General features: G+C 41.5%; 1 protein-coding gene across 3 annotated transcripts; it reads left to right on the forward strand.

The window, feature by feature from the left end:
* On the forward strand, positions 1-26,414 carry arid3a (AT-rich interactive domain 3A). 3 transcript variants are annotated; one of them, XM_061296726.1, is made up of 10 exons: positions 1-346; positions 7,752-7,894; positions 7,999-8,317; positions 8,501-8,780; positions 19,190-19,262; positions 20,341-20,524; positions 20,949-21,196; positions 21,265-21,549; positions 21,930-22,019; positions 22,321-26,414. In XM_061296726.1, the coding sequence occupies exons 3-10, from the start codon at positions 8,001-8,003 to the stop codon at positions 22,461-22,463; spliced, it is 1,620 nt and encodes a 539-aa protein (XP_061152710.1). In that variant the 5' UTR covers positions 1-346; positions 7,752-7,894; positions 7,999-8,000; the 3' UTR covers positions 22,464-26,414. The 3 variants fall into 3 exon arrangements, with proteins under 3 accessions (XP_061152710.1, XP_061152709.1, XP_061152711.1); XM_061296725.1 differs by having other exon boundaries at positions 7,752-8,317; XM_061296727.1 differs by lacking the exon at positions 1-346 and adding an exon at positions 2,785-3,186 and having other exon boundaries at positions 7,752-8,317.
* Positions 26,415-26,775: the final 361 nt, after the last annotated feature.

Raw genomic sequence — 26,775 nt, forward strand, 5'->3', positions numbered from 1 at the left:
GAGGTTAGGAATTTGCATTTGATTGCTGTTTATCAACCAATGGCCTGAGTGTGCAGGCCATAGACTATTCCCCACGCCTCCGTGTGTCGCGTCCACGATCCGGGCTTTCACATCGACACCCAATCTCCGAAAGCACAATTACACGCCAAAGCTGAAGGTCGCAGTAGATACCATGCAGTCACATGCAACGAGTTTACTTGTAAGAGATCAACACAGGAGCCGTCGCTCTTCTTTTTGTTTGCGGGGCGTTTTTTGCCCCCTGTGTGTCATTTAGGGGGAGTCAGGGAAAATCAGGAATGCTTCTTCCGGTCCCAAAGCGTCGAAAAAACCAGCGGAAGTCCAAGTGGTAAGTTTTCATATTCTTTTTTTCCCCTCCATCGTTGCATCAACGGAGTATTGTGTGATTGCGTGTGACTCTGTTTTGCTGGCTGAATGTCTATTTTGCATCGATACGTTATCAGACGTCCTGATCGATAATCGATCACCCGGGTGGCGGATGAAGCCAAGTGCCATATGTCACTTGTCCAGTAAGATTTCCACCTCCGCCGAATGTCGCACTATTTTATGCCCTCAAAATGTACATTTGAAGATGTTTAGACGTTTGTCCAGCACGATTTGTGGCTGCATTCGTGTTTTCTAAGATTATGGCTTTAAATTGATCAATCCATATCATCTGTCCATGTTGTTTACGCTGGGTAAAGATGGTTAAGCATTAACAACACCTAACATTTCCGATCCCCCTTTTCCGATTCACTTCACGCCCAAATTGTCCTGTCAGTGTCCAAGCACAGCTTGCCTCCAACAATTTGAACAATCCGATTATTAGCAGTATTATCCGGGTAAGCTAAAGGCTCGATAACGGTCGGATCAACAAAGTGCTCGTTGCAACGGAGGTAAACTAGCTCATGAATGTGTTTCCACGTTCACTTCTGTTATGGCAGCGAATTGAAATGCACTCAATTGAAAATTGCTGACTTTTACAAACGTCATGTGCCATCAAATGGTCAACAAGCAACACATTTTCAACTTCAAGTCCAGTTTTTTGTTTACTTTCTCTCTAGATGTGCAGAAATGGACTTATTTTGTGCACCTAATTATTTAATATAAGTCTGGCTCTTGATATAAATGTGCTCAAATGAATAGCAATGCATTTTTTTTTTAAATTCTATTTATTCTATTTATTTTTTTATCTCATGCGCGGATTGGTTGGCACTTTTTAAATTTCGTTGTACATGTGACAATGACAAATAACTACTCTATCTATTCTATTCTATTCTAAACCCCTTTTTATGATCGAAACACCATCCAGCAACACGTGCACAACTCTGCTAAAGTCCCCCATAACTGTAGTTGTGTAAAGTTTGAAGAATAGTGGTGAAAAGTCCGTTGGACCTCATTGGGTGAGATTAATGACAAGTCCAACAAATCCGACTAAAAAAAGATGCCTTTAGTGCACTAGTGGGGGTGTAACTTGCTCGTTCGATGTTACAGGATGTCTGAGGCCCGGAAAAGTCCAAATGCATTCTTGTGGTGGATGCCACCGGGCAGTCCTCCCATTGTTGACTTGCCGTAAAAGTTTGACAAAACAACCGGGATGAATGATGCTGACTCTAAAAAGCTCATATGGACATAACAATTGAGGAAAAAGATTTTGTAGCCCCTGTTAAAATCGTTGCACCCAAATTCTATCAAACGTTGACCTGACTGAAGATGACTTTGAAATTCACCGTCATTTTAAAAGCAAGTCATGTGTGATACTTGCCAGTATTTGGTTTGTGAGCAGTGTGTCACTTTCTCACAGAGTGTGTGTGTATGTGTATGTGCAGGGGGGGGGTGCACAGGAAGCGGGTCTTGTCTTTGTCTCTGCCCTTAAAAGTCGAAAAGTCTGATCTACTTGTAAATGACCAGCAGCACTTGTCAACTTTGAACACGTTCTCCGACCCCCTCATGTGCCGGTATATTCAATTAAAAGTGACCAATCTTTAGCGGCCCCTGTCGTAGATGTTGCAATCATTTGCCAACCGCCTTCCATTTTGTCTATTGCGTTTGACAGGAACACGATGATGACATATCCTAGATGTGATGTAACTTGAAATTTGAACATAGCAGACATGTGGTGGTGGTGGTGGTGGTAAAAATGGGGGGCTTTCCACCACTGTCACTATTAAACAAATGCACACAAAGCCCCCACCCAGCGGTGTCCAATCACCTTCGAGTCTTGCCACTCTAATCTGTTTGGTCCAATCTAGCATACGCTGTGTTCTTATCGGCGCCAGTCGTTCAATCGAACAGGTCCAACTTGCTAGTTTGAAGCTTCTGAATGGACTGGTTGGTTTTATTACATAGCATGAAGTAAAAGCTGTGCAAATCTTATGACGCAAAGGGGGGAGGGGGGGGGGGGGTGCTTGAGATGATTGCTGCTGTGCACAAAGAAAAGGTTATTTCTGATGAGTTGTATATCTGCACACTCTTGTTTGACTTGCTTATTTCCCTGGAGCGCATTCATATATTGTCCTCCCTGCTTAACATAGAAACGGCTCCCCGCGGCCTCTTTTATCCTAAGCACCCGTTTGGACGGCTCGTGCATTTAATCCGCCTTCGGAATGAATCGTATGTCCCAACACTATGGCGGCCGTCTGTAATCTCAACTGGTTTGAGAAAGCAGCATGTGTAATATGCAAACATGTGGCACATTTTGGCCTGTCAACCGCTTGGCGTCTGCGAATAAATGCACGACTAGACAAACTGGTCCGACACCTGTTTGCTCTCTTATGATCAAACTGGGATCCTTTGCGAGCTTGGCGCGGACTGTTACGTTGTCACGGCATTCAAATATTCCTTCAAGCTTTGTTAAGGGTGTGGGGAAAATCTCGCTGAAATGTTCCACTAATTACCCGTCTGCGTGTGCCGGGAGCTGGATTTTATTTCCGTGAATGTTGGCTGCACGCAGGGTTTGTTTCTTTTGGCGCCTTGAAGAAGACAGAAGCAGCTTGGCAACATTGCAATTGCTCTTGGGCCAAAAGCTACTTTTCTGAAGGCTCTGCTCGGCAGGCACGTGGAGCTTTAACTGTGTTATCATGCCAAGAAGGACAAGTTACTTCACTTCTTGGGCTGGAGCCACAAGGGAATCCCTGACCGTGACGCAGGCGAAGGAAGGGCTTTGCAGTTCCAGGAAACAGTTGGAGGGTTTGTTGTCAGTCCATTTGTGACACCAGGTGGAATGTTCCATCCTGTTGTCTGGCTCCATATTAACATGCAAAAAAAAAAGCACAAAATCAGTTTTTCAATCTGTCATTTGTTGCCGTTTGAAGTGGTTACATACCGTAATTTTCGGACTATAAGTCGCACCAGCCATAAAATGCCCAAAAAAGCGAAAAAAAAAAACATGTATAAGTCGTCCCCCTACCCAAACTATGAAAAAAACCGCGACTTATAGTCCGAAAATTACGGTAGGGTTTTTTTTTTTTTTTTGCAACAATCAGTCATATGATGTGCGGTGTATGATTTACATACGTGTACTTTTGTATGAGCAGCTAACTGCAACAACTGGTTTCATTCATACGTCCCATTTGGCTCTGCGTGCACCTCGGTAAGCCGTTCGGTTCTGGATGTCTCCATGACAGTTGTCAACATAAATCTCTATGTAAGTATGTGCCTTTCTGCAAACAAAAGGCCGGACAGTACAAAGAAGAAAAAAAAAACAGTCGCCATATAAACCCAACAAGTTCATCCAGTTGGGGATGTTCATGGCATTCCAAATGAAGTTTGGACACACACTCATCATGGCGTCTAGAGTTACCGAAAGCAGTGCGAGCTCCGACATGTCGCCTGCATTCTCAATCTCTTTTAATGGCGGCGGCCTTTTTCAACACGAGAGGAATTTACCTGCCTCGATTTACAAAGAAATATGAGTCGCATATTAAGAGCCCCGGTTGAATTTAATGTAACAATGTATTTAAGATTGCATTGTTTGGAATTGCCACGTGGGTTATTTTATATTGGTCAAATATTGACAAGAAAGCGTCTCGCTGGGAATTTCCCGTGTCATCTGACAGATTTCTCTGTTTGCTTCGGTCGTGCTAGAGAATGAAAGCAACGGTAGGTTCTCAACAAGGCGCGGTCAATATCTAACAGTGCAGCCGTCAACAGAAACGGCGGAAGATTTCAGCTGAATCAGCAGAACATTTTGTTTCTCTTTTATCTGATGACACTCCTTTTTATTTAATGCAATGTTCTTCCCTCGGGAGCTGATTACAGTATTTAGCTTCTCCTGTATTGTAAATATCGCCGACACGGACGTCATGATTCTCAGTGCCGACATTTTGGCGGTTGTAGTATATTTTTAATTATTATTTTTTTTATTACTGTAAATAAAGCACATCAGGCTTACTGTTTGTTCCTGCATTATTTAGTGGAGTCGTAGTTGATAGCCTCCTTCCCCGAAGTGGCTCACAGGATTATTTTTGCTGCATGCCCATTTAATTTATAGAATAGCTGAGGCTAATCAGATTCGGCTCACTGTGTTGCCGTGGCTCATTGGAAGAGGTCAGTGGAAAGTGTGTGACCAGGCCGGGCGACACTTCCTCAATGATCTTGTTGTTGCCACAGCCCAGCTCAATGGAGCCTGTGTTATTGCCGTACGAGGTAATACTGCAAAGAATGTGAGTGGGTGATGCATAATCAAAACCAGCACCACTGACTGGTTTCATGTGCCCGTGTTGTTTTTGTCACTGAACACAATAGTGGATCATTAGTTGTATGCCGGTTTGACGTAAATACGACACGCCGCGTTGAAGCGATTAGTCAACCACGACGTTTGGAACTTGATGTTGAACTGACTAATGGCTGGTCAGGTGGTCACATCTTCTTGTTTGAGACATTTTTCTTTGTGACTTCAGTCAAAGGGCGGAGTTCAACCCTGTTACAATAAACGAAATACTCCTTGTGTATACAACCTCCCAGTTGTTTGCATTTTGTTTTATTATCAATAAAAGGTATAGCCCCCCCCCCCCCACCCGCCGATTTCAATTTGGTAATAATGACACACATCGGTCAGAAAAAAAATGCATTGTATGTATATTTTGAAACGATTTGCAGATTGGCAAACTATTTTCACTTTTGATATGAGCATAGCCACCGTATATGCATGCATGCATGCATGTGAGGCGGTGCAGGTCTTTTTTTTTTTTATTTTTTTATCTAGTTGGAGTTGGACCCTAAGTGCAACTTCTTATCACCCTGTGCTGTTTGCTTAGACCTTGCAATCTACTACCCGAATGTGGGTTTGAAAAAGAAAAGAGGATTAACCCATTAGCTGTCATAGTTTCGACTTCTTTATCCGGGCGACTCCTCTTTAACCCCATGTCAGAATCTACCACTGTTAGTCAACGTCACGAGCTCATTAAGGTATTTGTGAGGATATTTATTTTAATTTATTCATATGTATTTATATGTATTTTCTTATTTATTTATTTAAATCTATGGTCTTATGACAAATTTGCTTATTGCAAAGGCTGCGATTATAGTGATGAGTGGAGGGTGCAGTTTTCTGTCTCATAAGACCTGAAGGCAAATATCTCAAATTCTTTTTTTTTTTTTTTTTTTTTTTGCTTCCAAAAGGTTTGGAAAAAAATGTGTGCACGCCACTCGAGTAGCAGTGACCAATCATAAGACATCCTCCAGTCAAATTGTTTGAAAACGCCAGCCCATCCCACAGTCACAGATTTGGTGCCAAAATAAAAAAACATCTCTACACCGGAAATGATGTCATTTTGATCCAAATGTCGGCGATTCTGATAAGTGTCCATTTAGGGGAAGCTCAGTGAACATACGTGGTGACGCAATGTCATTTGCACCATAGCATGTCGGAAATCATGAAGGATGGATGAACCGTGAGACGAAAACAAATCCGCCACTTCTGCTTCCTCCTGCGCAGGAAGAACCAACCAGCTTTAGTTTAGTCACTTCTGTCTTTTCAAATGACTTGGCGAACACATGAGCAGATGCTATGTTGGGGGGGGGTCAGCACAATCTCTCAAGTTCCATTCATCCAAGTCTTCTTCGTGCACAATATGTGCAATTCAGTGGTGTTTGCGCTTCCACCTTTTTTTTTCCCCAAAGCGTCAATTCAGTCGAGCCAAATGTAGCCCACCGACGTGGACCATGTGGCAACGGCAGGCATTCAAGCTGGAAGAATGCACTGAATCAATATTGAATATCTATAGCCTGCATCTGCTCCGTCAGTTGTCACTTCCTTAGCCTTGGAAGTGTCTTATTTCCTTCAATGACATTTCTCAGCGGCGTGACTTAAAGTGGTGCAGGGCGAGGCTTTATCTTTCAATCAAACCGGCGTCGCGACTTGACGGGATATGTGGAAGTGATCACGTATGGCTGATCCATGTCGATGTCCTTCCTGGATTGAATTACCCATCATTAACCTTTCCACGGAGACTGTCCGACAAAATGTAAATGCGAATATAAGCGTCAAAAAAGCCAAACGAGTGTTTTTTTTTTTTTTGGAACCTGCTCGATTGGATCTGTAATTGGCTGCAATCAGATTTGCATAGAAAATGCCAGGTATGTAAACCTGAATAACTGGCGTCGCAAAGTTCGACTTATCGCTCACTTTTGGCCGCGTGATTATATAAATGACATTTGCATTGTTGTCACGTCACTTCATCTCGAAAAAACATTCTTAAACGAAACAAATTTAAGATCAGATGGATATATTAATATTGGAATTTTAGAATTTTTGGTATGTAGGGTCTGTGTGTTGCGTAATATACAGTATGTCCAAAAGAAAAAAAAATAATAATCCAACATCAGTTAAGTTGTGCTTGGTTTATTTATGATCATTTCAAACACAGAGCAGCCTCATCCTTCAACGTGTGTGCCGAATTCACACCCCGTGTGTGAAAGCCGAGGATTGTGTTGTGTATCGAAGGCTAAGTCTGTTTTTTTTTGTTTTTTTATTTTAATTCAGTGTGACTGACAGATAACCGCTCTGTGAACTTCTTCACAAGCAGAATGAAAAATGGTGCGTAAATTCAATCAAGGGTGATTATAGACAACACTCTCTTATTGACACACCGAAGAGGTTTGTTGAGAACTTTGCATAAGTCAGCAGCTATGGCAAGACGCCATGTTTTGCGACATTGCGGAGTTTCACTGCTTGGCTGAGATTGGGATCTTGGGTCGGAGCCAAGCAGGCAAACAGTATAACTGTTGTCTGTCAGTGCTCACTTCCTTTTGGGAAGGCTCAAATGTTTTGGATCTGTCGTTTTTTTTTTTTTGTGTGTGTGCAGAATACATAAAGTCTGTGAGTGCATTATATTTATTTTTATTTTGAATATTGCCAATTTACAAGTTATGACACAGAAAATACCGTCATTTTCAGACTATAAGTCGCACCGGAGTATAAGTCGCACCAGCCATAAAATGCCCAAAAAAGGGAAAAAAAAACATATGTATATAAGTCGCTCCTGAGTATAAGTCGCCCCCCCCCCCCAAACTATGAAAAAAAACCCGCGACTTATAGTCCGAAAATTACGGTAATGGTGCATTTATTCCATTTTATTTATAATGAATACATTAATAGCAATAATAAGAGAATAGTACAGATTGCTGCAGAATGAAGGAATTTATAACTTTGAAAGGTGTGTGAAATCTTTTTTTTCTGGTCTGGACCAAAAGTACGAATGTCAGCACATTGTGTAAGTAGCAATCTGATGCCATTTTTCTCTGCCACACAGGTTTTTGTAGCTGGTCATCAAGGTGTCTTATCTACCTGTGCTTCGACATCCATCATTGGTCTATCATCAAGACAAAAGTCTCCGCGGAAAGAATAGAATCCCTTTCTCCTCAAAGACAAATCATTTGTCATCAATTGCTTTCTGTGAGCAGAAAGGCCAAGCATCATCTCCAGACCACCTCCCAATCGGTGCTCCCTCGGTGGGGGAGGGAGGCAAGGCAGTGAAACACTGTGCCTGTTCCCCACAGAGATGAAGCTGCAGGCCGTCATGGAGAACCTGCACAGGCAGCAAAGGGCCAAGCTCTTGATGGAGCAGCAACTTCAGCAGCAAGCGGCCGTGCAGCACGCTCACGCCCGGCCAGGCGGAGGAGCGGCGGACGATTCTCGAATCAGCCCGGCCCCCGAAGCCGAGCAGGCCCAGTTGGTGGCCCTGGCGGCCATGCGAGCGGCGGCGGCCGGCTTACAGAGGGTGTCGGAGCGCAGCAGCGGCACTGAGGAGGAAGACGACGACAATGACGGAGAGGAACAGTACAAAGATATGATGGGGTCGGACGAGGAGGAACAAATGTAAGAATGAAATCACTTTGTACCTCAATTCCACTTTTCCCATTGAAAGGAATGGAAATTTTATTCATCCCTTCCAGACACAGCCCAAAAATAATTTTGATATCAGCGCTGAATCCTCCCATCTCCCAAAACATCACATTTGAGGAAAACAAGCATTTTGATGAATTTGCTTCCTCCTCGCAGCAAACAAAAGTGGGACGAGGAGGACTTTGAAGGCGAGATGGAAGAAGACTTTGATGACGACCTCGCGGAAGAAGGTCTGCCCACCGGCCACAACGCGGTGGCGCCCGGCAAAGGTATCCTCCTGCTGCCCCACCGCCAGCTCCACCCTCACTCCCAGCTGCTGAAGGCTCGGCCCAGCGTTGACCAAGAGCCCCGCATCGCCATCTTGCCTCCCCACACCGCACACGGCCATCTGGGCCAAGACCACGGGGAGTGGACCTACGAGGAACAGTTCAGACAGGTAGGATTGCGTTCCCTGATCTGCGTGCAAAAAATGAGGGAATCTTTGTATTCCAGTTTTCTCAATCTGAACCATGATTATGATTTCATTTTCACGCCAGTATTTTCTTTTTTATTTTGCTTTTCAGTATTGGCCCCAAAAAAAAACCCAAACATGTCTGTCGATCACTAATCCAAACCATGTCGCAAAGTGAGAGATTCACAGCCACTCCCAAACAGGTGTTGATATCACTTAAATCCATTTTTGGGTGGGACACCTGACAATATGATGAAATATGTCCATATCATTGTGTCAGATCAATACGCCACCACTAATGTCAACTGAAAGTGCTCATTTTGGAAAATGCTCACGGCGGAATTTTCCATTCCAAATAGACACCGATAGACATTTGTATTGATTTACTTATGCGGTTATTGATTCATTTGAAACGTGTGGTAGCCCTTGACCACTATTTTTCCATGTCCTTTCCGAAACGTATACCGTAATTTTCGGACTATAAGTCGCGTTTTTTTTTCATAGTTTGGGTGGGGGGGGGGGGCGACTTATATACATATATATGTTGGGGTTTTTTTTTTCACTTTTTTGGGCATTTTATGGCTGGTGCGACTTATAGTCCGAAAATTACGGTACACCTCGCTTCCATATTGATACGTCAACTAAATTGACCCTGTCTTCGTATCCAGCCTAAAATCCTAAAAGATACTTTGACAGAAACTCACATGAGCTATTTTTTGCCCTACGTCAATGTGTACTTAGCGTGACTGTGGCACGCCATTGAACATATGGACGCCAACGTGCTTTTCTTTGAACCCTAACCGCACTATGTGTAATTTGGAGCATAGCCTACGTCTTGTGATTATAGCGTAGGCGGCGGCGTAACCCCTGTAAGACCTACCGCGCTCGTCTCGCCACTCCCTCCAACTCGGCGTGATGAATTAATGTCAGTTGGCAGTTTCTGTACATCAGGTTCGATATTTTTTTATCATAGCGTGTCAGTCAGCGGTTCAACTGCGTAACGAGACAGCCGGCATCTTGACTGACGAGATAGTGCTGATTTTAAAACTCCACCGTCACGTGGCTCCGCCTGGAGAAACAATGGCTCGATTAGATGTTTATAAGATCTTCAAATTTTGCAATCGTGAGAATAAAGCATTGCTGTCCGACCGGAGTGGGTCAGCCCTGTGATTATTGCTAACTGCAGATGTGACTAGTGATAATACCGTGGTGTGAATGTGCCATGTCTGTGTGAGTAAAGTTCAAATAACCTACCTGTGATAGTGGACGCGTTTTTTTTTTTTTTCTTCCCATGATAATTCTAACCTCTGTCGTTTGGGCTGTGATTTACGGAGCCTGTGTTTTGCGGTTTCTTCTAATCATGCCAAGTGAGGTCTGTAGTTAAACGTGCAGGCAAATGTTTGCGGGATCCATTTTGGTTGTTAGTAGTCAACGCAAATGTATTGCCTTTTATACTCGGAGAATATTTTTCTGCAGGTGTACATTTGCTCAGGCCCAATTGTGTTGACCCACATTGTTGTCCACATGCATCGTCATAGAAAGCCTGTATAAAAACATTTATCTTATTATTATTTAGATATATTATAATATATACATATTATTATTTATTTATTTGAGTCATATTGGTTATGGAAAAAAAGCATTTTACTGCAACTAAAAACTATTGCTTACAGTTCATGATTTAATGTTTAGGTTGAGCACTTAGGTGGGGGGGGGGGTCACTGGGTGGAGAGGAAAGAGTTAAAGCTGTTTAGTTTATTTTTGGGCTGGTGGGTGGAGGCTGCTGGAATGTGCCTGAGGCAGGGTGATAATGTGGCCATTGGAACCTCAAATCCTCGGCAGAAAACGTATGTTGCTCTATCAGTCCTCAGCAGTTGGGAGCGCTTCCAAAGCAAACCGTCTTCCCTTCAAAGCACAATATTGTAACGAGCCGTTTGTCACACATGATGTCAACTGACAAGGGAAAAGAAAATGGCTGACAAACCGCGGCAAGAACATTTATTGATCGTAATGAGATAGGATTGGACTTTAATGAAAAGATTAGAATAAATCCAGCAATAAGTCAAATCAAATTGAAAAATAAAGGCAAGTGTTATGGTTGGCCGTCTTTTGGCTCTTCATATGTTTATGGATTGCATGAGAGCTAGCAGCGGTAATTGTGGTAAAAGTAACAATCAGATACTTCCCATAAAAAAAAAAAAAAAAATCTGGCTCTAATGTGCAAAGCCAGGATTTTCTCTAATCATCCTTTTTGGAAATTGAACGAGTTATTAAAATATTTCATGATGAATAATAGTCATTTGTGAAATATGGATATGATGAATACTTCTAAACCAGTCCCAGGCCCTATTTTTGTTTTGACAGCATGCCTGTCATTAGCAGAGGTCACCCTCAGTGCTGCCTCAGCCAAAATAAGCGTGCGGAGCTTCAGAGCGGTGACCACCAATGACTTTGGCGCTCAATATTTGTTTTCACTAGATTCCTTATTCTAATGTGCCTTCCCACAGCTTTCACAATGACTACAAACAGAAATGCTGAGTGTGCAAATGCGCGCTCGGTGTTGCTAAATTTGTGACGCGCCTAACCCTCAAGCAGCAACGATTTAAAAAAAAAAAAATGCTTGTGATTTTCATTCCCGCTAAAAAACGAGTGGATGAGTGGAATCTTTTGCATATTATTTTGCAGCCATCTGAGTCGATGGTGCTAAACATTGCCAAAGACATACGTTATCTTTTGCAGAAGCAGTGACTTATTGACATGATGGAAACTTTTGACCCAAGGTTTGTTCTTTCCCTCTCCTGTATAATTCTATAGTATGGGAAAAAAACAGAATGTGAGCGAGCGAGAAGGCCTTCGGATTTGCTCTTCGGTTTTACCGTTTGATTGTTCTGTAATTATCTCAAGAAAAAAAAAATCAATGCTTAGTAAAAGAAGAAGAAAATACTTTGTTGGGTATCAGGAGGAATAAAGCAAATTCCATAAGGGAAAAAATAAGTAACCAAAGGGTAAAAAAATAAATAAAAATCAATAGAAACTGGAATTCCGTTTTTTGTTTGCCGTTTGTTTGAAAGCCCTAACGGGCAGCCCTGATCTACAAATAAAAACAGGTCCTTGACCCATTACGTGTCATCGGGTTGAAGACCAACAGATCTATAACGGTAAATAATAGCGTGCAACGCGTGTGCAACTCCGAGCTCCACATGAACACACCATAGAATTTGCATCGATATGTAGCCTCGTCCACGTTTATTGCTCAAGTTTGTCCTTATTTCTCGAGGGAATCTTTGTGACTCAAATGAGTTGAATCTTTTTTCCCCCCCCTTCATTTTGCGTTCACTTGATTTTGTATCAACTTCAGCCCTGCACCAAAAAAAAAGGTGCATGCCCCCTTAATAAGCGGTATTCTCATCAGGTCCAAAAGGTTCAGAGGCCAGGCGGCGCCTTTGAAGTTAGTCTGTGTGGGCCTTAAACACCAGCAGCAGCAGCAGGGCAGATGGAGCCCAGATGGACAGTAAAGAAGGGATGTCTTTAAAAATTCATGGCACTCACCATGATCAGGGTGAGTGGAGGGCATTCGGCATTAAACATTAAATTGCTCAAACACACACACATTGTGAAAGGGGGGGGGGGATGGGGTCGACTGGGCCGACAGGAAGTTGAGTTTGAATGAGAGCCAAGTGGGAGCGACACTTATTGGGATTGCCTGTCGGCTTTTTTGCTGACACAGCTGTCCGAGAAGTGTTTGTTGGCCTGAAGTTCTGTCTTATATATCATTATTTATATAATTATAATTATAATTTTAATGATGTATATTATTTATATTTATTTATGATTTATATCATTATATTTATAATTGTATGTAAATATATAACTCATTGGATCATGTTATTTATGTATCGAATACAAATGTCGATTCGTAATTATTCGACACACAATTGGAGAATTAAAGCTGTAACCCTGGGATAATTGCTAAATGATTTAACTCTAATCATTGAGCAGTGGTACGGATTTAACAAAAGCAAAACAAGGTTTAATGGCTATTGTTTGTGCGCTGAAAAACAAAAGGCTGCAAAACAAAGGCAGCACGGGAGGCCGTGGGGGGGGGGGGGGGTCAGCTGAAGAAAAAGAAGCTGGCTTAGGAGCAACAAAACGACAGCCAGTTGGCGTGGAGCTTTGAAGCCACGCCAAGTAGTGTGTGTAATACAAGGTCGTTTGAGCCGCGTGCAGTGTTGTGATGTTGATGTCAACAACTGTGCAAACAACTAATATGACAGGGAGAAGGAGGTGGAAGCAGGAATAGAAACAAAGATTAGATCAAGTTGCAGTCCACCTCCTTAGTGGCTGTCATTTTTGGTTTTGATATTCAATTTAAAAAATTGCAATTCCCCAACCTGACAGGAAAAGAGGAATTTCTGGAGCGATAGCAAAATTGGCAAGGCTGGAAGTCGCGGGAATGCACCGAGCTGACATCCAAACAAAAGTTGCGTGGTTTCATACAATGAGCCAGATAAAGGCATTCATTTGAACTCAAGTGTTGGAATAGAAATATTGCCTTCAGATGTCCCTGAAAAGGTGGCGTGTATTGAAAGCATTAAGTCTGGAAAGAATCAATTAAGTGCTGGGTCAGACATTGAAATTCTTGGCCAAGTGTTTTCAAGGTCGCAACGGTTCTTTTGTGCAAAATGTCACCGGACTTGAGAGCAGAAAATAGACAGCGTGTCTTCAATACTGCTGCACAATGAAAAGCCCTAAAAGGAGGAAACTTTTCATTGTCGCAAAGGAACCCATTAGGTGTTGGGTCCATAATTGTCAAGGCAAGGTGTTGGCACTACACACACACACGTGTGCACAGACTCACACATTCACTTTTCTTTCACAACATACTCACGTTGTCCTCTATATGCTGTATAAAATTGAAACAAATGTAAATATCAAATATATAAACAAATATCAAAAATAAATAGCAATTTTTGAAAGGTTTTTTTTTTCCATATGGGGAAAAAAAAACTATCAAAAACTACCTGGCCCTGTTTAGAAAAAGAAGTACCGTAATTTTCGGACTATAAGTCGCACCGGAGTATAAGTCGCACCAGCCATAAAATGCCCAAAAAAGTGAAAAAAAACCCATATATATGTATATATATAAGTCGTCCCCCCCCACCCAAACTATGAGAAAAACCGCGACTTATAGTCCGAAAATTACGGTATTTAATAATAAGATAGGATTGAGCTATTGAGAATAAGTATTTAATAATAAGCATTAAATAAACTTACCATTTAAAAAAAATATTTATTTGGTTTGTCCGATATTTAGATTTATTTTTTAATCTAATTTCATTTTTAATAAAATATTGTACATACTGTTTTAGGTTTCTTTGTGTGCACATGCACGTGTAGGACAAATTGAGGGGTTGCTTTTGGGGGAAATTGCAGAGCCCCCCCACCTATTGATTACTGGTGGGCTTGGCGATATGGCCACAACATTTTCATCTTTGATGAGCTCCGTAGATACAAGGCCTCCATGCGGGCTGGGTGGGCCAGATATGGTTTTAAAGGCCTGGGCTGTCAACCATTAAACTCAGCGCACTGCTCATCTATCACGCTGAGTGACAGTGTAACCAAAACCTCCGTTTTTCAGCCCTCCTGGCTTCGATTAAATATCTCCCCGAATGTCTTCATCTCGTTTGCATCGGTGCCCTTTGACAGACATTCCCGCCGTCTGCTTTGCATTGTCGCCTGGGAATAAATAACTTCATCAAAGAAGTGGAAATGAATGATTATATATCACGTACTCGTTGGTTTGAAAAATCCACGCGGATAGTTGACGACTAGATTATACTGAAGAGTTGCGGTTCTTGCGCTTGGCCTTGCCCGAGTTTTGGCCTCTACGATTGGGATGCACGTCGTCAGCGGTTGGAAAAGATTGCCCACAGATACAAAAGGTCCGGTTCTCGCGGCCTGGGAAAGCTGGTTTCTATTTATTTCTGATCCTTATCCAAATCTACAAACCTGCTATCTGAACGGTAGTGTGGCGGCGGAATGTAAGCACGTCTCCATTGTTACAAACCAAGCTCCGTCTTTGACAGCGCTTGTTTGTCTTCGGCCGGTGCCTCGGTTCCTCGCGCTCAGTCGATGCGCTTGAATTTACGAGGTCAGCCGGTCACTGCGGATTATGATGCGTTTGATCCCGCCTGTCAATAACGCAATGTTGAATGGCACTGCAGTAAAACGGATCTATTGTGGCTGTTAATTGTGTTCCCCAAGTGGGGGGAGGCTAGTATGGCGAGCGGACATGGATGGATTCATTATTGATGTCACCCTATGGAGACACGTATGAAATGCTGCCGGTCCTTCGCATTTTACATCTGAGGTCAAACAGCAGCTGTTTTTGTACCAACCTTATTCCAAGGTATCGGTACTTACGACGATAACAGTAAGGGTCTCCCTGTTATGACCAGTTCACCAACTAGAATAGGAAGAAAATTACCGTTGTCGTGGAATTTTAACAAAAATGGTCACATGAGTATATATACTTTCTTTAAAATGATCCGTCACTGTTTTTGGTTGGAATTTTATGTATCGAAAGTACTAGCGGTATCGGTGCGTGGTATCGGTATCGGTGAGTAAAATGTTAAATTTCCCGTGAGACAAACACTAAATACGTACAAACTTTTTAGAATGTTCTATAATCACTTTAGAAGTCAGGCTCTCATAATAAGTCTTTCCCTGCTGCTGCCTTGTTCTGACTGAACTCAATCATATTGAACAATCGTGTTTTAGTCTTCCTCATAACTGAAAAGAATATTCATCCATCTACTTGGGCGCTTCCATCAAATGGCTGTTGCCTGATACAATGCACTGTTTGAAAATGGCCGATCACGTGTCCACGGGCTGTATCAACTCGCCGACCCGGACCCCTTTTAGTGAGCATTCCCCCTCCCCCGCTTTTATGAGTCACTTAGTTTACTTACTGCGCTTGTCTTTTTTCCACAATCCGTTCCTTCTTCATTCCAGAGAAGCATGGCTTCCTGTGAAACGGCGGCTAAAACAACTTCGCATGAACAGACTTTGATTAGCAAATGGAGTAACAGGTTCTGCGTCAACATTATTATTTTATTTTTTTTACACGATATCTGGTTTCCGTTGAGCAACAAGCACAGTATAGACGTTGTTTACGCGTATGCAAATCACATCTGCCGCGTCGGTTGGTTAGCAGCAATTATGCAACTTAATCACTCGAGTCATTGCGAGAGCGTTCGTTGTCCAGATGGCAATGATGCCTTACTATGACTTTAGTCAGCGTTTAGTCATATCCTATTATGAGTGTAAAACATCAACCACCTGTGTAACATTTTTTTTTTTTTCTTCTACCCAAGTTGACAATTTTTATAAGAGGGGGAAAACATCAGTTAGCCTTCTCAAAAGAAATAACGACGTGTGACTCATTGAAAGCATTTTATTACAGACCGGAATGTTTCTGTGAGAGACGTTTTAGTTTGTCAGATGTTTATTTTGACTCGAATCAAGTGAAAAGTGCTCTAACGTGTTCGGGTGGGTTTTATTGGATTTTACCTCAAGTTCCATCTTGTACTTTGGTGGTTATCATCCTAAAAGTTGCAAGGCTCTGATTTTTATTTTATTTTTTTTAAGAAAAGATTACACATTAAAACCAAGTCACCCACCCCTGATGGAGAGTCGATACTCCACTCTCTGGATTTTGGTTTTGTGTTGCAAGGCCCTTATTATGTGCTATGTGACACTTGTGTGCCGCTGGTTTACTAGCATCCATTTGCATTAACAGTGGAGCAAAGCACTGAAATAAATCCCCTCCCTCGTCAAACAGTATTGCTTTCCACCAGCAACAGGCTGCTCCGTACATAGTTATACTAATTCTTTCTCATCATAAACCCACTTTGATTTGTCTCCTCATAATTTATCAACAGGTCGACCTATGTGTTCTTTTATTACGATCAATTCTTTCAGGGCCGATTCCAAGCAATACCAGTTGGCCCAGTTTGTGGTTTTTCGAGTTTCACCTTGTTTATCTGTAATAGCAGAGCTTTAATCCAGGAAGGGCCCCCAACTAACCCCCCCTGCTCACACATTACAAACATGAAAACCATACAGTAAGCCTACACCGACCACACCCAGCTCTGCCAGCTGAGGTATTTATGCGAGTGTAGGTGGGGGCAATTGAGCTATAATATATATTTAAAAAAAAAAAAAAAAAAAAAGATACATTCTAAAAGCAGCGCACATGGAAAAGTAAACGAGAAACAGACAAAGAGGAAGTAAAAGGGGCCGTCGATAAAAAAGACCAGTCGAACTAGACGATTAAACAGTCAGGCGGGGAGTTTAATGAGTATTTTAGTGTTGAGAAAAAGCGAAAAGTTGGGTGCGACGTCGCTCTTACAGGTTGAGCAGGATCCTAACGGCTTATATTTGGTCAAACAGGTCCCATTTGGGTTGATTTTTTTTTTTTTGTCTTGTGGAATTCTGTTCTAACTGAAGCATCGTCAATAACCAATATGATCCATTTTAAAGTAAAATGCATTCAGTTAGGTCAAGCTATTTTCACTCAATTTTATCTGCCATCTAAAATAATTTTCCAAATTTTTTCCTAATTATATCAAGAACATTTGATCAGATACCCATTTATATCTAGAAATGTCATTACTCGGCCATAAGGTCACTGCTTTTCAATTAGGAGCATGATTAGCTTCCAAAAATGTCACAATTATGAAATGAATGCCATCAGGCGTTCTATAATCAAGGTGTGTCAAAACCACATCCACATTCTTAATAAATTACAAAACTGCTCTTGCTGTCCTATTTACAGTACATAGACTTGGAGACACAATAGTAAAGGCTTAGGACATCCAAAGATAAATAATCCAATTAATATTCAATCATGTAAATTTGCTTATTTCGGTTTTGTTTTGTTTTAGTTTGTGTTCCTCTAGCAGTGCACGAAAGACGCATGACATACTTCCCATCAATATGTACTTAAGAGAGTCACAGTCGAACCAGCAGCCACTTGGGAAATATTTGTTTGTGTGATAAAGACAGGAAAGGCTGTAGAGCAAATAAAGAATAGTTCTGAAGGGGGGCAAGGAGGTCATTTCCAAGATTTATGGTGCGGCACTTCACAAAATGCATGCATCCTGTAATTAAAACTCCCCCCCCCCCTCCCCAGCAGCCCTGTACATTAGCAGGAATCCCCCCACCATCTCATTTAGCTCCATTCAATCCAGCAACCCCCCGCACAAATGCACACACACACACACACAAATGCACACACACGCAAGATAATAAGATCTGATGGCAGCTTGAAGTCTCTAATGAGGGCTGAATGCTACAATGAGGGCCAGTCTGTTACTGGTTAGAGGCCACTTGTGTCACACCCCGACACAAGTTCAGCTGGAGGAGCTTTTCATTTCCTCTCAGTGGCCAGCGCAAAACACGTAACTCCACGTACGGTGCCATCGCTTGTGTCGTTTTGTTGCTGTCACTGACACGTTTGGTTTTAATGAACGGCTAACTTTGCAGGTCAGGAGATTAAAAATAATTAAAGTGCAGAGTGGAGTTGGTATTCACACAATGGTCTTGTTTAATTATATTTTATATTTTATATTTTATATTTTATATTTTATATTTTATATTTTATATATTATATATTATATATTATATATTATATATTATATATTATATATTATATATTATATTTTATATTTTATATTTTATATTTTATATTATATTATATTATATTATATTATATTATATTATATTATATTATATTATATTATATTATATTATATTATATTATATTATATTATATTATATTATATTATATTATAATTTCTATTTCACAGTATGTTGTAGGCCGTTTGCTTTAAAGAAAAAAAAAAAAAAGATTCATTGATCAGCAGAATAGTTACTAAAAGATTAATTTTCTATCAGTTGGGAAAGTCAATAGTCATTTCAGCTGCGGGCCCTAATGGTGAGTTGTGTCATGCATGTCCAGAGGTTAATGTCATCCTGTGGCGTTTCTTCTCAGATGCATCATAAGGGTCAATCTGAGGCTCCCGTCCCCTTTGTGATGCCATATAAATTTTAAGATCAATCCCCGTTACCGAGCCAAACTGGAACAGAAAACTACAAGCTTTGTACTTCCCCGACTGGGCGCCTGACTTTTACTTCAAACTTTCACTGAACTTTCCGGCACTTCATTGTCTCTCTTTGTATGAATGAATGCAGACTGGGTTGTTTTTCATCTTAGAAAACTTGCTAGAATCCATTTCTTTTTTTGTTTAGTCTGCTCACTATCTTTTCGAGGTACATAGTAGTATTTTATGAATACAAAAAGCTCATCGAAGGGATCCTTCTTTCCACAGCTGTATGAACTGGATGGAGACCCGAAGAGGAAAGAGTTTCTGGATGACCTCTTCAGCTTCATGCAGAAAAGAGGTAAGGTCAACGTAACTTCAAAACCACACACCTTTCAATTCAAATATCAAGTGAAACAAATATTATACTAAATCATTTCATATGCAACAATTTTTTTTTGTATAATAATCCAAACCATAAAGCTCTATATTGTATTTTTTCACACATTCTGATTTTCTCAATTAAACACTGAAAATCGGTTCTTGTTGGATCAATCCGCAAAATCCAATGCTGTGAAATGAATGAATCTGATTGATTGGAATATTTACCCCAATGATTTAAAGTAGTAGATTAAATGATCTCGTTTTTTTTTTCATCTTAAAGGTTAAGCATACTCGAACTTGATCCATTTGCTTAACCACTTTTCTTACCACGATTTGCAGCACAGTAGATTCTTATCTCAACGCATACTGTGACAACAACACGTGATCTCTTCACATCGTGTGCAGCCTGCAGTGGCAGACTCGGACTCGCGCACTTTCTTATAGTGGCATAGAGAGAGAGAGTGAGAAGGAAGGAAGGAAGGAAGGAAGGGTCGACCCAGCTCGCTCATCTTTCCCTCAGATGGGTGGGGTCACAGACCATTGCTTGATGCTCGTATAGCCTTGTTCCCAGGATGTGCTAGCAATAAAGGAATACATTGTATTAAAGCCTGAGAAGGGATCGCTTTACCATTAACACACACACTGAGGGACAAAAAAAAAAAAAAAAAAAGGGTGCAAACCATTGTTTTATACCGGTTTGGCATCCGGTTAGGCATGCTAAAGGCTTCCATATGTATCAATGTCACTTCATCAAAAGCTGGAACTTTGTTAGCGTGACAGGTTTGTGATTCATGACTGACATAGATCATGAGTCAAGTATAGATGGAATACAAAAAAATGGATGTGTTTACAATGAAGCAAACATCTGCAAGTTGTGAGACACAGAAATGCCGGGTGGGGTCTCCTCAGCCTGATCTGAGAATCTGAGTGCGCCCTCTACAGGTCATTACCGAGTCCCATCGATTTTATGAATCGATGTTTTGATAGACAGCGATACCATCCTGGAATTTGAATTTGTCTCGCTGCCACCTGACAAACGTGAGATCTTGTTCCAGGAACCCCTGTGAATCGGATCCCCATCATGGCCAAGCAGGTCCTGGATCTGTACATGCTCTACAGGCTGGTGACTGAGAAGGGGGGCCTGGTGGAGGTCATCAACAAGAAGCTGTGGAGGGAAATCACCAAAGGACTCAATCTGCCTACCTCAATCACCAGTGCAGCCTTCACGCTTCGCACTCAGTCAGTAATCATACAAACACCTCGTGTCTCTCCAATATACGTTTTTCCTCCAATTGTTTACGTTGTCTAGGCCTTTTTCTGCATGAGGCTTCTTTGTTTTACGTTACTGTTGCTCTAGATTTCGCTAAACAGCTGAAAGGTGCATGTGCAAAAAAAAAAAAAAAAAAAAAACTCAAGCTTGTCAGGGTGCAAAGTGCAAACTGTGGATTGCACTATTGCAGGAAAACACTGTGCCTTGGAGGGTGACCACTAGATGGATAGATTTTTGTGTATGTGTGGAGAAGCTTCACCTGTTTGGCTCAACTGAGAGATGGTCTTACCTTCGACCTAACCGTTTTTGGCATCAGTTGGCTTAAAAAGAAATCACAATAAGTAGCTACCTCATGTCGCTCATTTGTCGAAATGAATTTGCGGTGTCCACCAGATACATGAAGTACCTGTACCCATACGAATGTGACAAAAGGGGTCTGAGCAACCCCAACGAACTCCAAGCCGCCATCGACAGCAATCGACGGGAAGGTAGACGACAGAGCTTCGGCGGCTCCCTCTTCACCTACTCCCCCAACGGGACACCCACCATGCTATCTTCGCCAAAGCTCTCCACGCCTACCATGGCTTTGACTGTAGGCACCAACGGAGCCTCGCTCACCCCCATCCAGAAGATCAAGAAAGGTACTTTGACGTGAATCGGAATCTCACGATACATCTTCTGACGTGCGTTTTTCCTCCCTGCTGTTCAGAAGAAGAAGGCGGACAGCTTTTCCACGGAGTTGGCGTGCCTCGCATGCCGGTGGGAGCCCTGGCGGGCCACTCGGTGGCGGCCGTGCAGGCGGCCCAGGCGGCCATGGCGGCTCAGGTTGTGGCTTTGGAACAGCTGAGGGACAAATTGGAAGGCGGAGAGCCGCCCGAGAAGAAAATGGCGCTCCCGGCAGAGGAGCATCATCGACTGCTGCAGAGAGCCTTGCAACACAATTTGATGGCCATGACAGCCCAGATACCAATGAACATCCGGATCAACCAACAAGGTAGCACGTTTTCTTTTGGTGCTCACTCTTTGGTTGGTGTCAGTTGGTCTCTCGTGTCTAATGTCAAAACAAAACATGTTACCACAAACCTCAACACCTGTTGGTGGGAAAGATAGCGGACCTTTATGTTGACCTAGCGTACATAACAATGCAGGCTAACTTGCAACCGCGCGTGTCGGGCAGGTGCTAGCAAAAACTTTGCTGTTGTTTTCATGTTTCCAGATGTATAGATTTAGATGTTTGGAATAGGTTTAAATGTGGAGATCCACAAATACGCGTCATTGATTCAGCTGGATGACTTTTGCTTTCGATAAAGATGTGTTCATATTGATCCGAGTGCATTGATTTTGAAAATACAACTTTGGTTGTTGGCCTTTCAGACGGCAGGCAGGAGTCTGCCATGAACCTTACAAGCAATGGCACAAACAGCATTAGTATGTCGGTGGAGCTCAACGGAGTCATGTACACTGGTGAGTTGGCTGCATTTCAAAAGTTTTGACTTTACAATTGTATGTTTAGGTTAAGCGGAGGGTTAGATTTAGGTACAAATTTGGGTTATGACACCACCAGGGGAACTGATCTCCATTGTAAAGCAAGGAGCCACTATAATTACACAGGGTGGGGCTAGCTTTTCTCCTAGATTCCTTTTTTTTTTTTTTTAAGTCAAAGTAAGTCTATCTTCTCCTACTTTATTTATTAACACATTGATCGTATTTATTTTCAATATGGCAATTACTTTCTGTCGAATTGAGTTGTGTCTTTGTTTTGCAGGTGTCCTTTTTGCTCAGGCAGCAGCTGGGTCAGCCCCGTCGGGGGGGCCCCTCTCCGGCAAGCCTGCGGGCAGCCGTGTCTCTCCTCATCATCTGCAGCAGCAGACCACAACTACCTCAACCTCCAACAATCCAGTGTCTTAACAAAAGCCTCAGCTTTTTTTTTTTTCTTTTTTCAAACCAAGCTACATAAAGCCAAAAACGAAAAAAAACAACATATTTTTTAAATAATCGACACCAAAAAAAGCATACGCAAAGACACAACGGAACACAATCACTTGAAATACACTCTCAGGTTCTGTCTTCATCTCTTTTGTTCCTCATAGCCACAAACTATCCCAACAGAGAGCCAGTATATGTCAAAGCAAAATGTATGTGCAACCTGTGAATTATTTATTTCTACATACATGTACAAGATGATGGAAGAGCAAAAGAGAAGTTCATAAGCAGGAAGGTGTAACGCACCGCTTACACTTACAAACACAGCTACTGACTGACAGTCACGTTTCATCCTCTCGGGGAGAGATGCTTTTTATTTGACCTTTGACCTATTGCTTTGTTGTTATTTTGCAACTTTTAGTGTTTTTATCATTTAAATCTTTATCGATACTATCACTGCAGGAAAAACATTTATATATTTAGAATTCTATGGAAAGAAAAAAAAAAATATCGTCTATTTTTAATCCGAAAAGAAGCTTTACAAAGGTATATGTCGTTTCTTCAGGGTGTGTAGCGACGCGACCTACTTAATGTATACAGATACCTTAGCAGCCGTTGTCGAGGAGTCTTTATCGATATATTTGGCGAGGTGAGAGCTCAACTGCTGAATTCATACGTGCATATCTGTATTTCCTCGTCACGAGACCAGTTCCATACTCGATCGGCGTTGAAGCTAATTTGGCTCGCTGAGTAAGATCAACTTTTGCTGCATTCTTCAGAAAGATCTGGAGTTGCTTTTCTCTGGCAAAAAGGTCTAATGCATGCCTGTATTTGTGAGTAAAACCTGAAGGAAAACCGATTCGCTTTCAGGGATGTCTGTCCGCTTAATCCTTGTTGTCGTGAGGAAGCTCACTTGGACAACGGGAGGACCTGATGTAGTTAAACATGTATCTGGCGCTTTCGTCGTTGTGTTTTTTTTTGGTCTTGTATATATTTTTGGGTGTGCATGACGTTGTGCTTCTCATCTAAGTGCTTCTTATAGATTCCAGGATCAATGGTTTTTTGCAGTGCTCGTCAAAGCTCACCACACTTTGCCAAACGATCGGGCTCGTAGGTTCTTTTTCCCGAGGCCCGGAACAGTACGAGGTGAGCAGTTGTCACTTTTTTACTGTTCCGGGTCAAATATTAGCAGCTGCTGTCGCTTTGATCGGAGCCTGGCGTTTCTGCCTCGGGTCACCACCAGCTGCTATACAAACATGTCACACTGTGCGTGTACAATCTCGCACTTTTTGAAGGCAAAATGGAATTTACACTGGAGTATTATGGACCTACTGATGAGGGGAATAAAAGAATAGCGTTAATGTGAGATTAAGGTCAGAACAAGCCTAACGGACATTTGACGTCTATATCCGTCAATGGCAGTGAATGCGTTAATATGACTAAAAAAGAAAAATGGACTATTTTTCAGACTGTTACGTTTACGTACGTGCTTTTTCAGTCAAATAACGCTTATGATAATAGAACTTTTTTTCCTTTTGAGTGTTGCCATAATACTCCGTCATCAGAACGTAAGGCTCTGCCCCTTTTCCACAAGTGGGCGCTGTCATTGCCAAACAGAAAGCACAGCTGCTCGTCGGAGTAGGTCGTATATTGTCTTTTGGGGTGTCACAATTCATGAGGTACCACCTGCAACTTACAAACTAACAACTATTTGAACCTGTCCCATCACCCCCGAGTTCTAAGTGTGAACTGGAAACACCACCAAGACTACAGAAAAAAAAAAAAAAAAAAGTGAGCCATTTGGAAACTGTTTATTTTCTTACCGGTACAAATTGCAGTTGGCGTTAACTCATTCACTGCCAACCCAGTTCATATCTTTGACGTCTATAAGCGTCAGCGGCGCTGAATGAGTTAAAGAAATGTGATCAGAAACATTTCATATCTTCCCAGAATCCGATTCTCAGAGTAGATTGTTTGAAGGTGAAGTAACAAAGACAGATAGTGCCTTCCAACAATAGTTGTGACATTTTTACAAAGCATTACGAAATACATGACATGAAGAAGTTCTTTTTTTGGGGGGGAATGCTTTTGGATTTGGAGCAGATGTCAGAGATGCCGTAAAAGAGCTGACAATCAAATCAAGGCATTCTAGCAACTGTTTGGGGGGGGGGGGGGTGTAGAAAACCAAAATTCAATCAATCTTGAGCTAAAGAATCAACAATGCCCCCCCCCCACCGACACTTTTGTCTCCCTGACCTTTTGACCCCAAGATTCAAGCACCTGCCCCCAACATCCCTCCTGTACGAATTGTCCAACCAGCTTTGTGAGACATTTAAACAGTTGCTGTCTTTTTCTCTCTCCATCTCATATATCTGCAACTCAATGTGAGTTTGCTGTGTTTTTTTTTTTTTTTTTTTTTTTTTTTTTTTTTTTTTGTCTGTGACAATCAGGAGTTATTGTGACAACACTGTATACCTCCATACACTCTTGAATATCCTTTCAGCCACTGTTTTGACACCTTTCTACCTCAATGACTTTGACACGCTGGGAAGAAAAAAAAAAAAAAAAGAAAAAAAAACCTGGGTATTGATTTTGTTAGCCCTCCACTAATGATTACAGACAATCAGATAACAGCTAATTGGGACTTTCTCTCTTGATTTGTTGCCATTGCCTTATGGAAAGGAAGGTGGTGGTAGGTAGGAGCTCGTGGAAAGGTTTTTGAAGTTGGACCCTCCAAGTGGCTGAGTATATTTACAGTCTTTCCTTTTTTTTTTGGATTCAAACACTGAAGAACCAAAGTTCACTTCATTCGTGATTTTCCCGTAGCTCTTGGCAGGATCGTCCGTTTATAACGAGAACATTTCTGGAAAAAAAAAAAAAGTCTTAACTCAGCAAAGAAATGTTATTTCTTTTTTTGTTTTGTTCTTGTTTTGAATGCAGTTGACTTTGGATTGAATGCAGTCTTTACTGCATCTACACTTTAGTGTAGATTGGACAGTTTCACTTTATCCATGTGCTCGCTGTGTATAAAAAAAAAAAATATCTTGGACTTGAAATATTGCTGCTGTCAATCCCTTCATGGACCATTCACCACTTTTATGGGCCTGAATGCTTCTGGAACATCACTGCCTCCGCCTAGGAGAAGGTGGCGTGCAGACGATGGTGACAAAGTAACAAGATGCCTTCTGCTGTGACAATTGTATGAATTAACATGTATTACTAAGATTCATGGAGTAGAATATTTCTGGCTTTTTAGGGCTATGAATGATATCATGTAAGTTTGTTTTTGCTATTTCTTTGCTTTTGTTTTTTTTCCCTCCATGCTGTTGCAAACCAGCATACGGAGATGACATTTTAGAGCAGATTTATTACCTTAGTAATGATGGTGGTGATGATGATAATGTGACGATTTTTTGGGAAGCTTGTGTGCTCCTCGTGTTTTCAGCTAACTTCAGAAATTCAGGAAACAAGGCGTTGTGTCTTGTCTCTTAAAACTTCTCAGGAAAATCTACCTCTACCTCCAGTTGGATGCATTTATCCCAGTTGGGTGTCAAGTTCCATTTTAGTGGGTACACAGAGCGGGCAGATGTTACAAGCCCGACTGATTTGTGCTGATGATGCAACAGCGGAGATCCCACAGTTCAAAAGTACTGCTTTCTATCGTACCACTGTTAGCACCACAAGTAGTCTTCGGTATGTTCACTCGACGTGTGCTTATTCCTTCTTTATCTATACGTACATGATTTTAAATAAATGGGATGTTTCCTAGTAACCTTGGTAACAGTGAAGTGGGAAGGCAATGCAACCTTTTTTTTTTTCCTCTCTCTATTTTGAATGGTGAAGAGTTATTCTTGCCTATTTACTCAATGTGTTTGTGTGAATACTTTAAATTTGAATCTGAAATGAATAAAATACCAACTTTCTTAAATGTCACAACTGCATATGATAGATTTTATTTTAATCTATATGATCTCAAATTGGTCAAGAAAATAGCAACCTTGGAGAATGAATCTTTTTGCGTTCACAACATAAAATATGAATGATATATTAAATAGGCTAATAAAGCAGAAAGAAATTAACGTGGCCCAGGAACTAGGGAGCAGTCACAGATTAAGATTAAGAGAAACAAAACAGATTTAGTCCATATTAATAGCAATATTGTGTTAAAATGCGACACCTGCTGGTCAAAAAGAGACATTACAGTGATAAGAAAACCTGTTGGGTTATTTCAAGTTTTGGGTTTTATAGTCATGCAGTGTGTATTTTATCGTGCCCAGAGCCTCTATTTGAGTGCTTT

This window comes from Syngnathus typhle, linkage group LG14 (assembly GCF_033458585.1).
Source record: "Syngnathus typhle isolate RoL2023-S1 ecotype Sweden linkage group LG14, RoL_Styp_1.0, whole genome shotgun sequence".
Lineage (NCBI taxonomy): Eukaryota > Metazoa > Chordata > Actinopteri > Syngnathiformes > Syngnathidae > Syngnathus > Syngnathus typhle.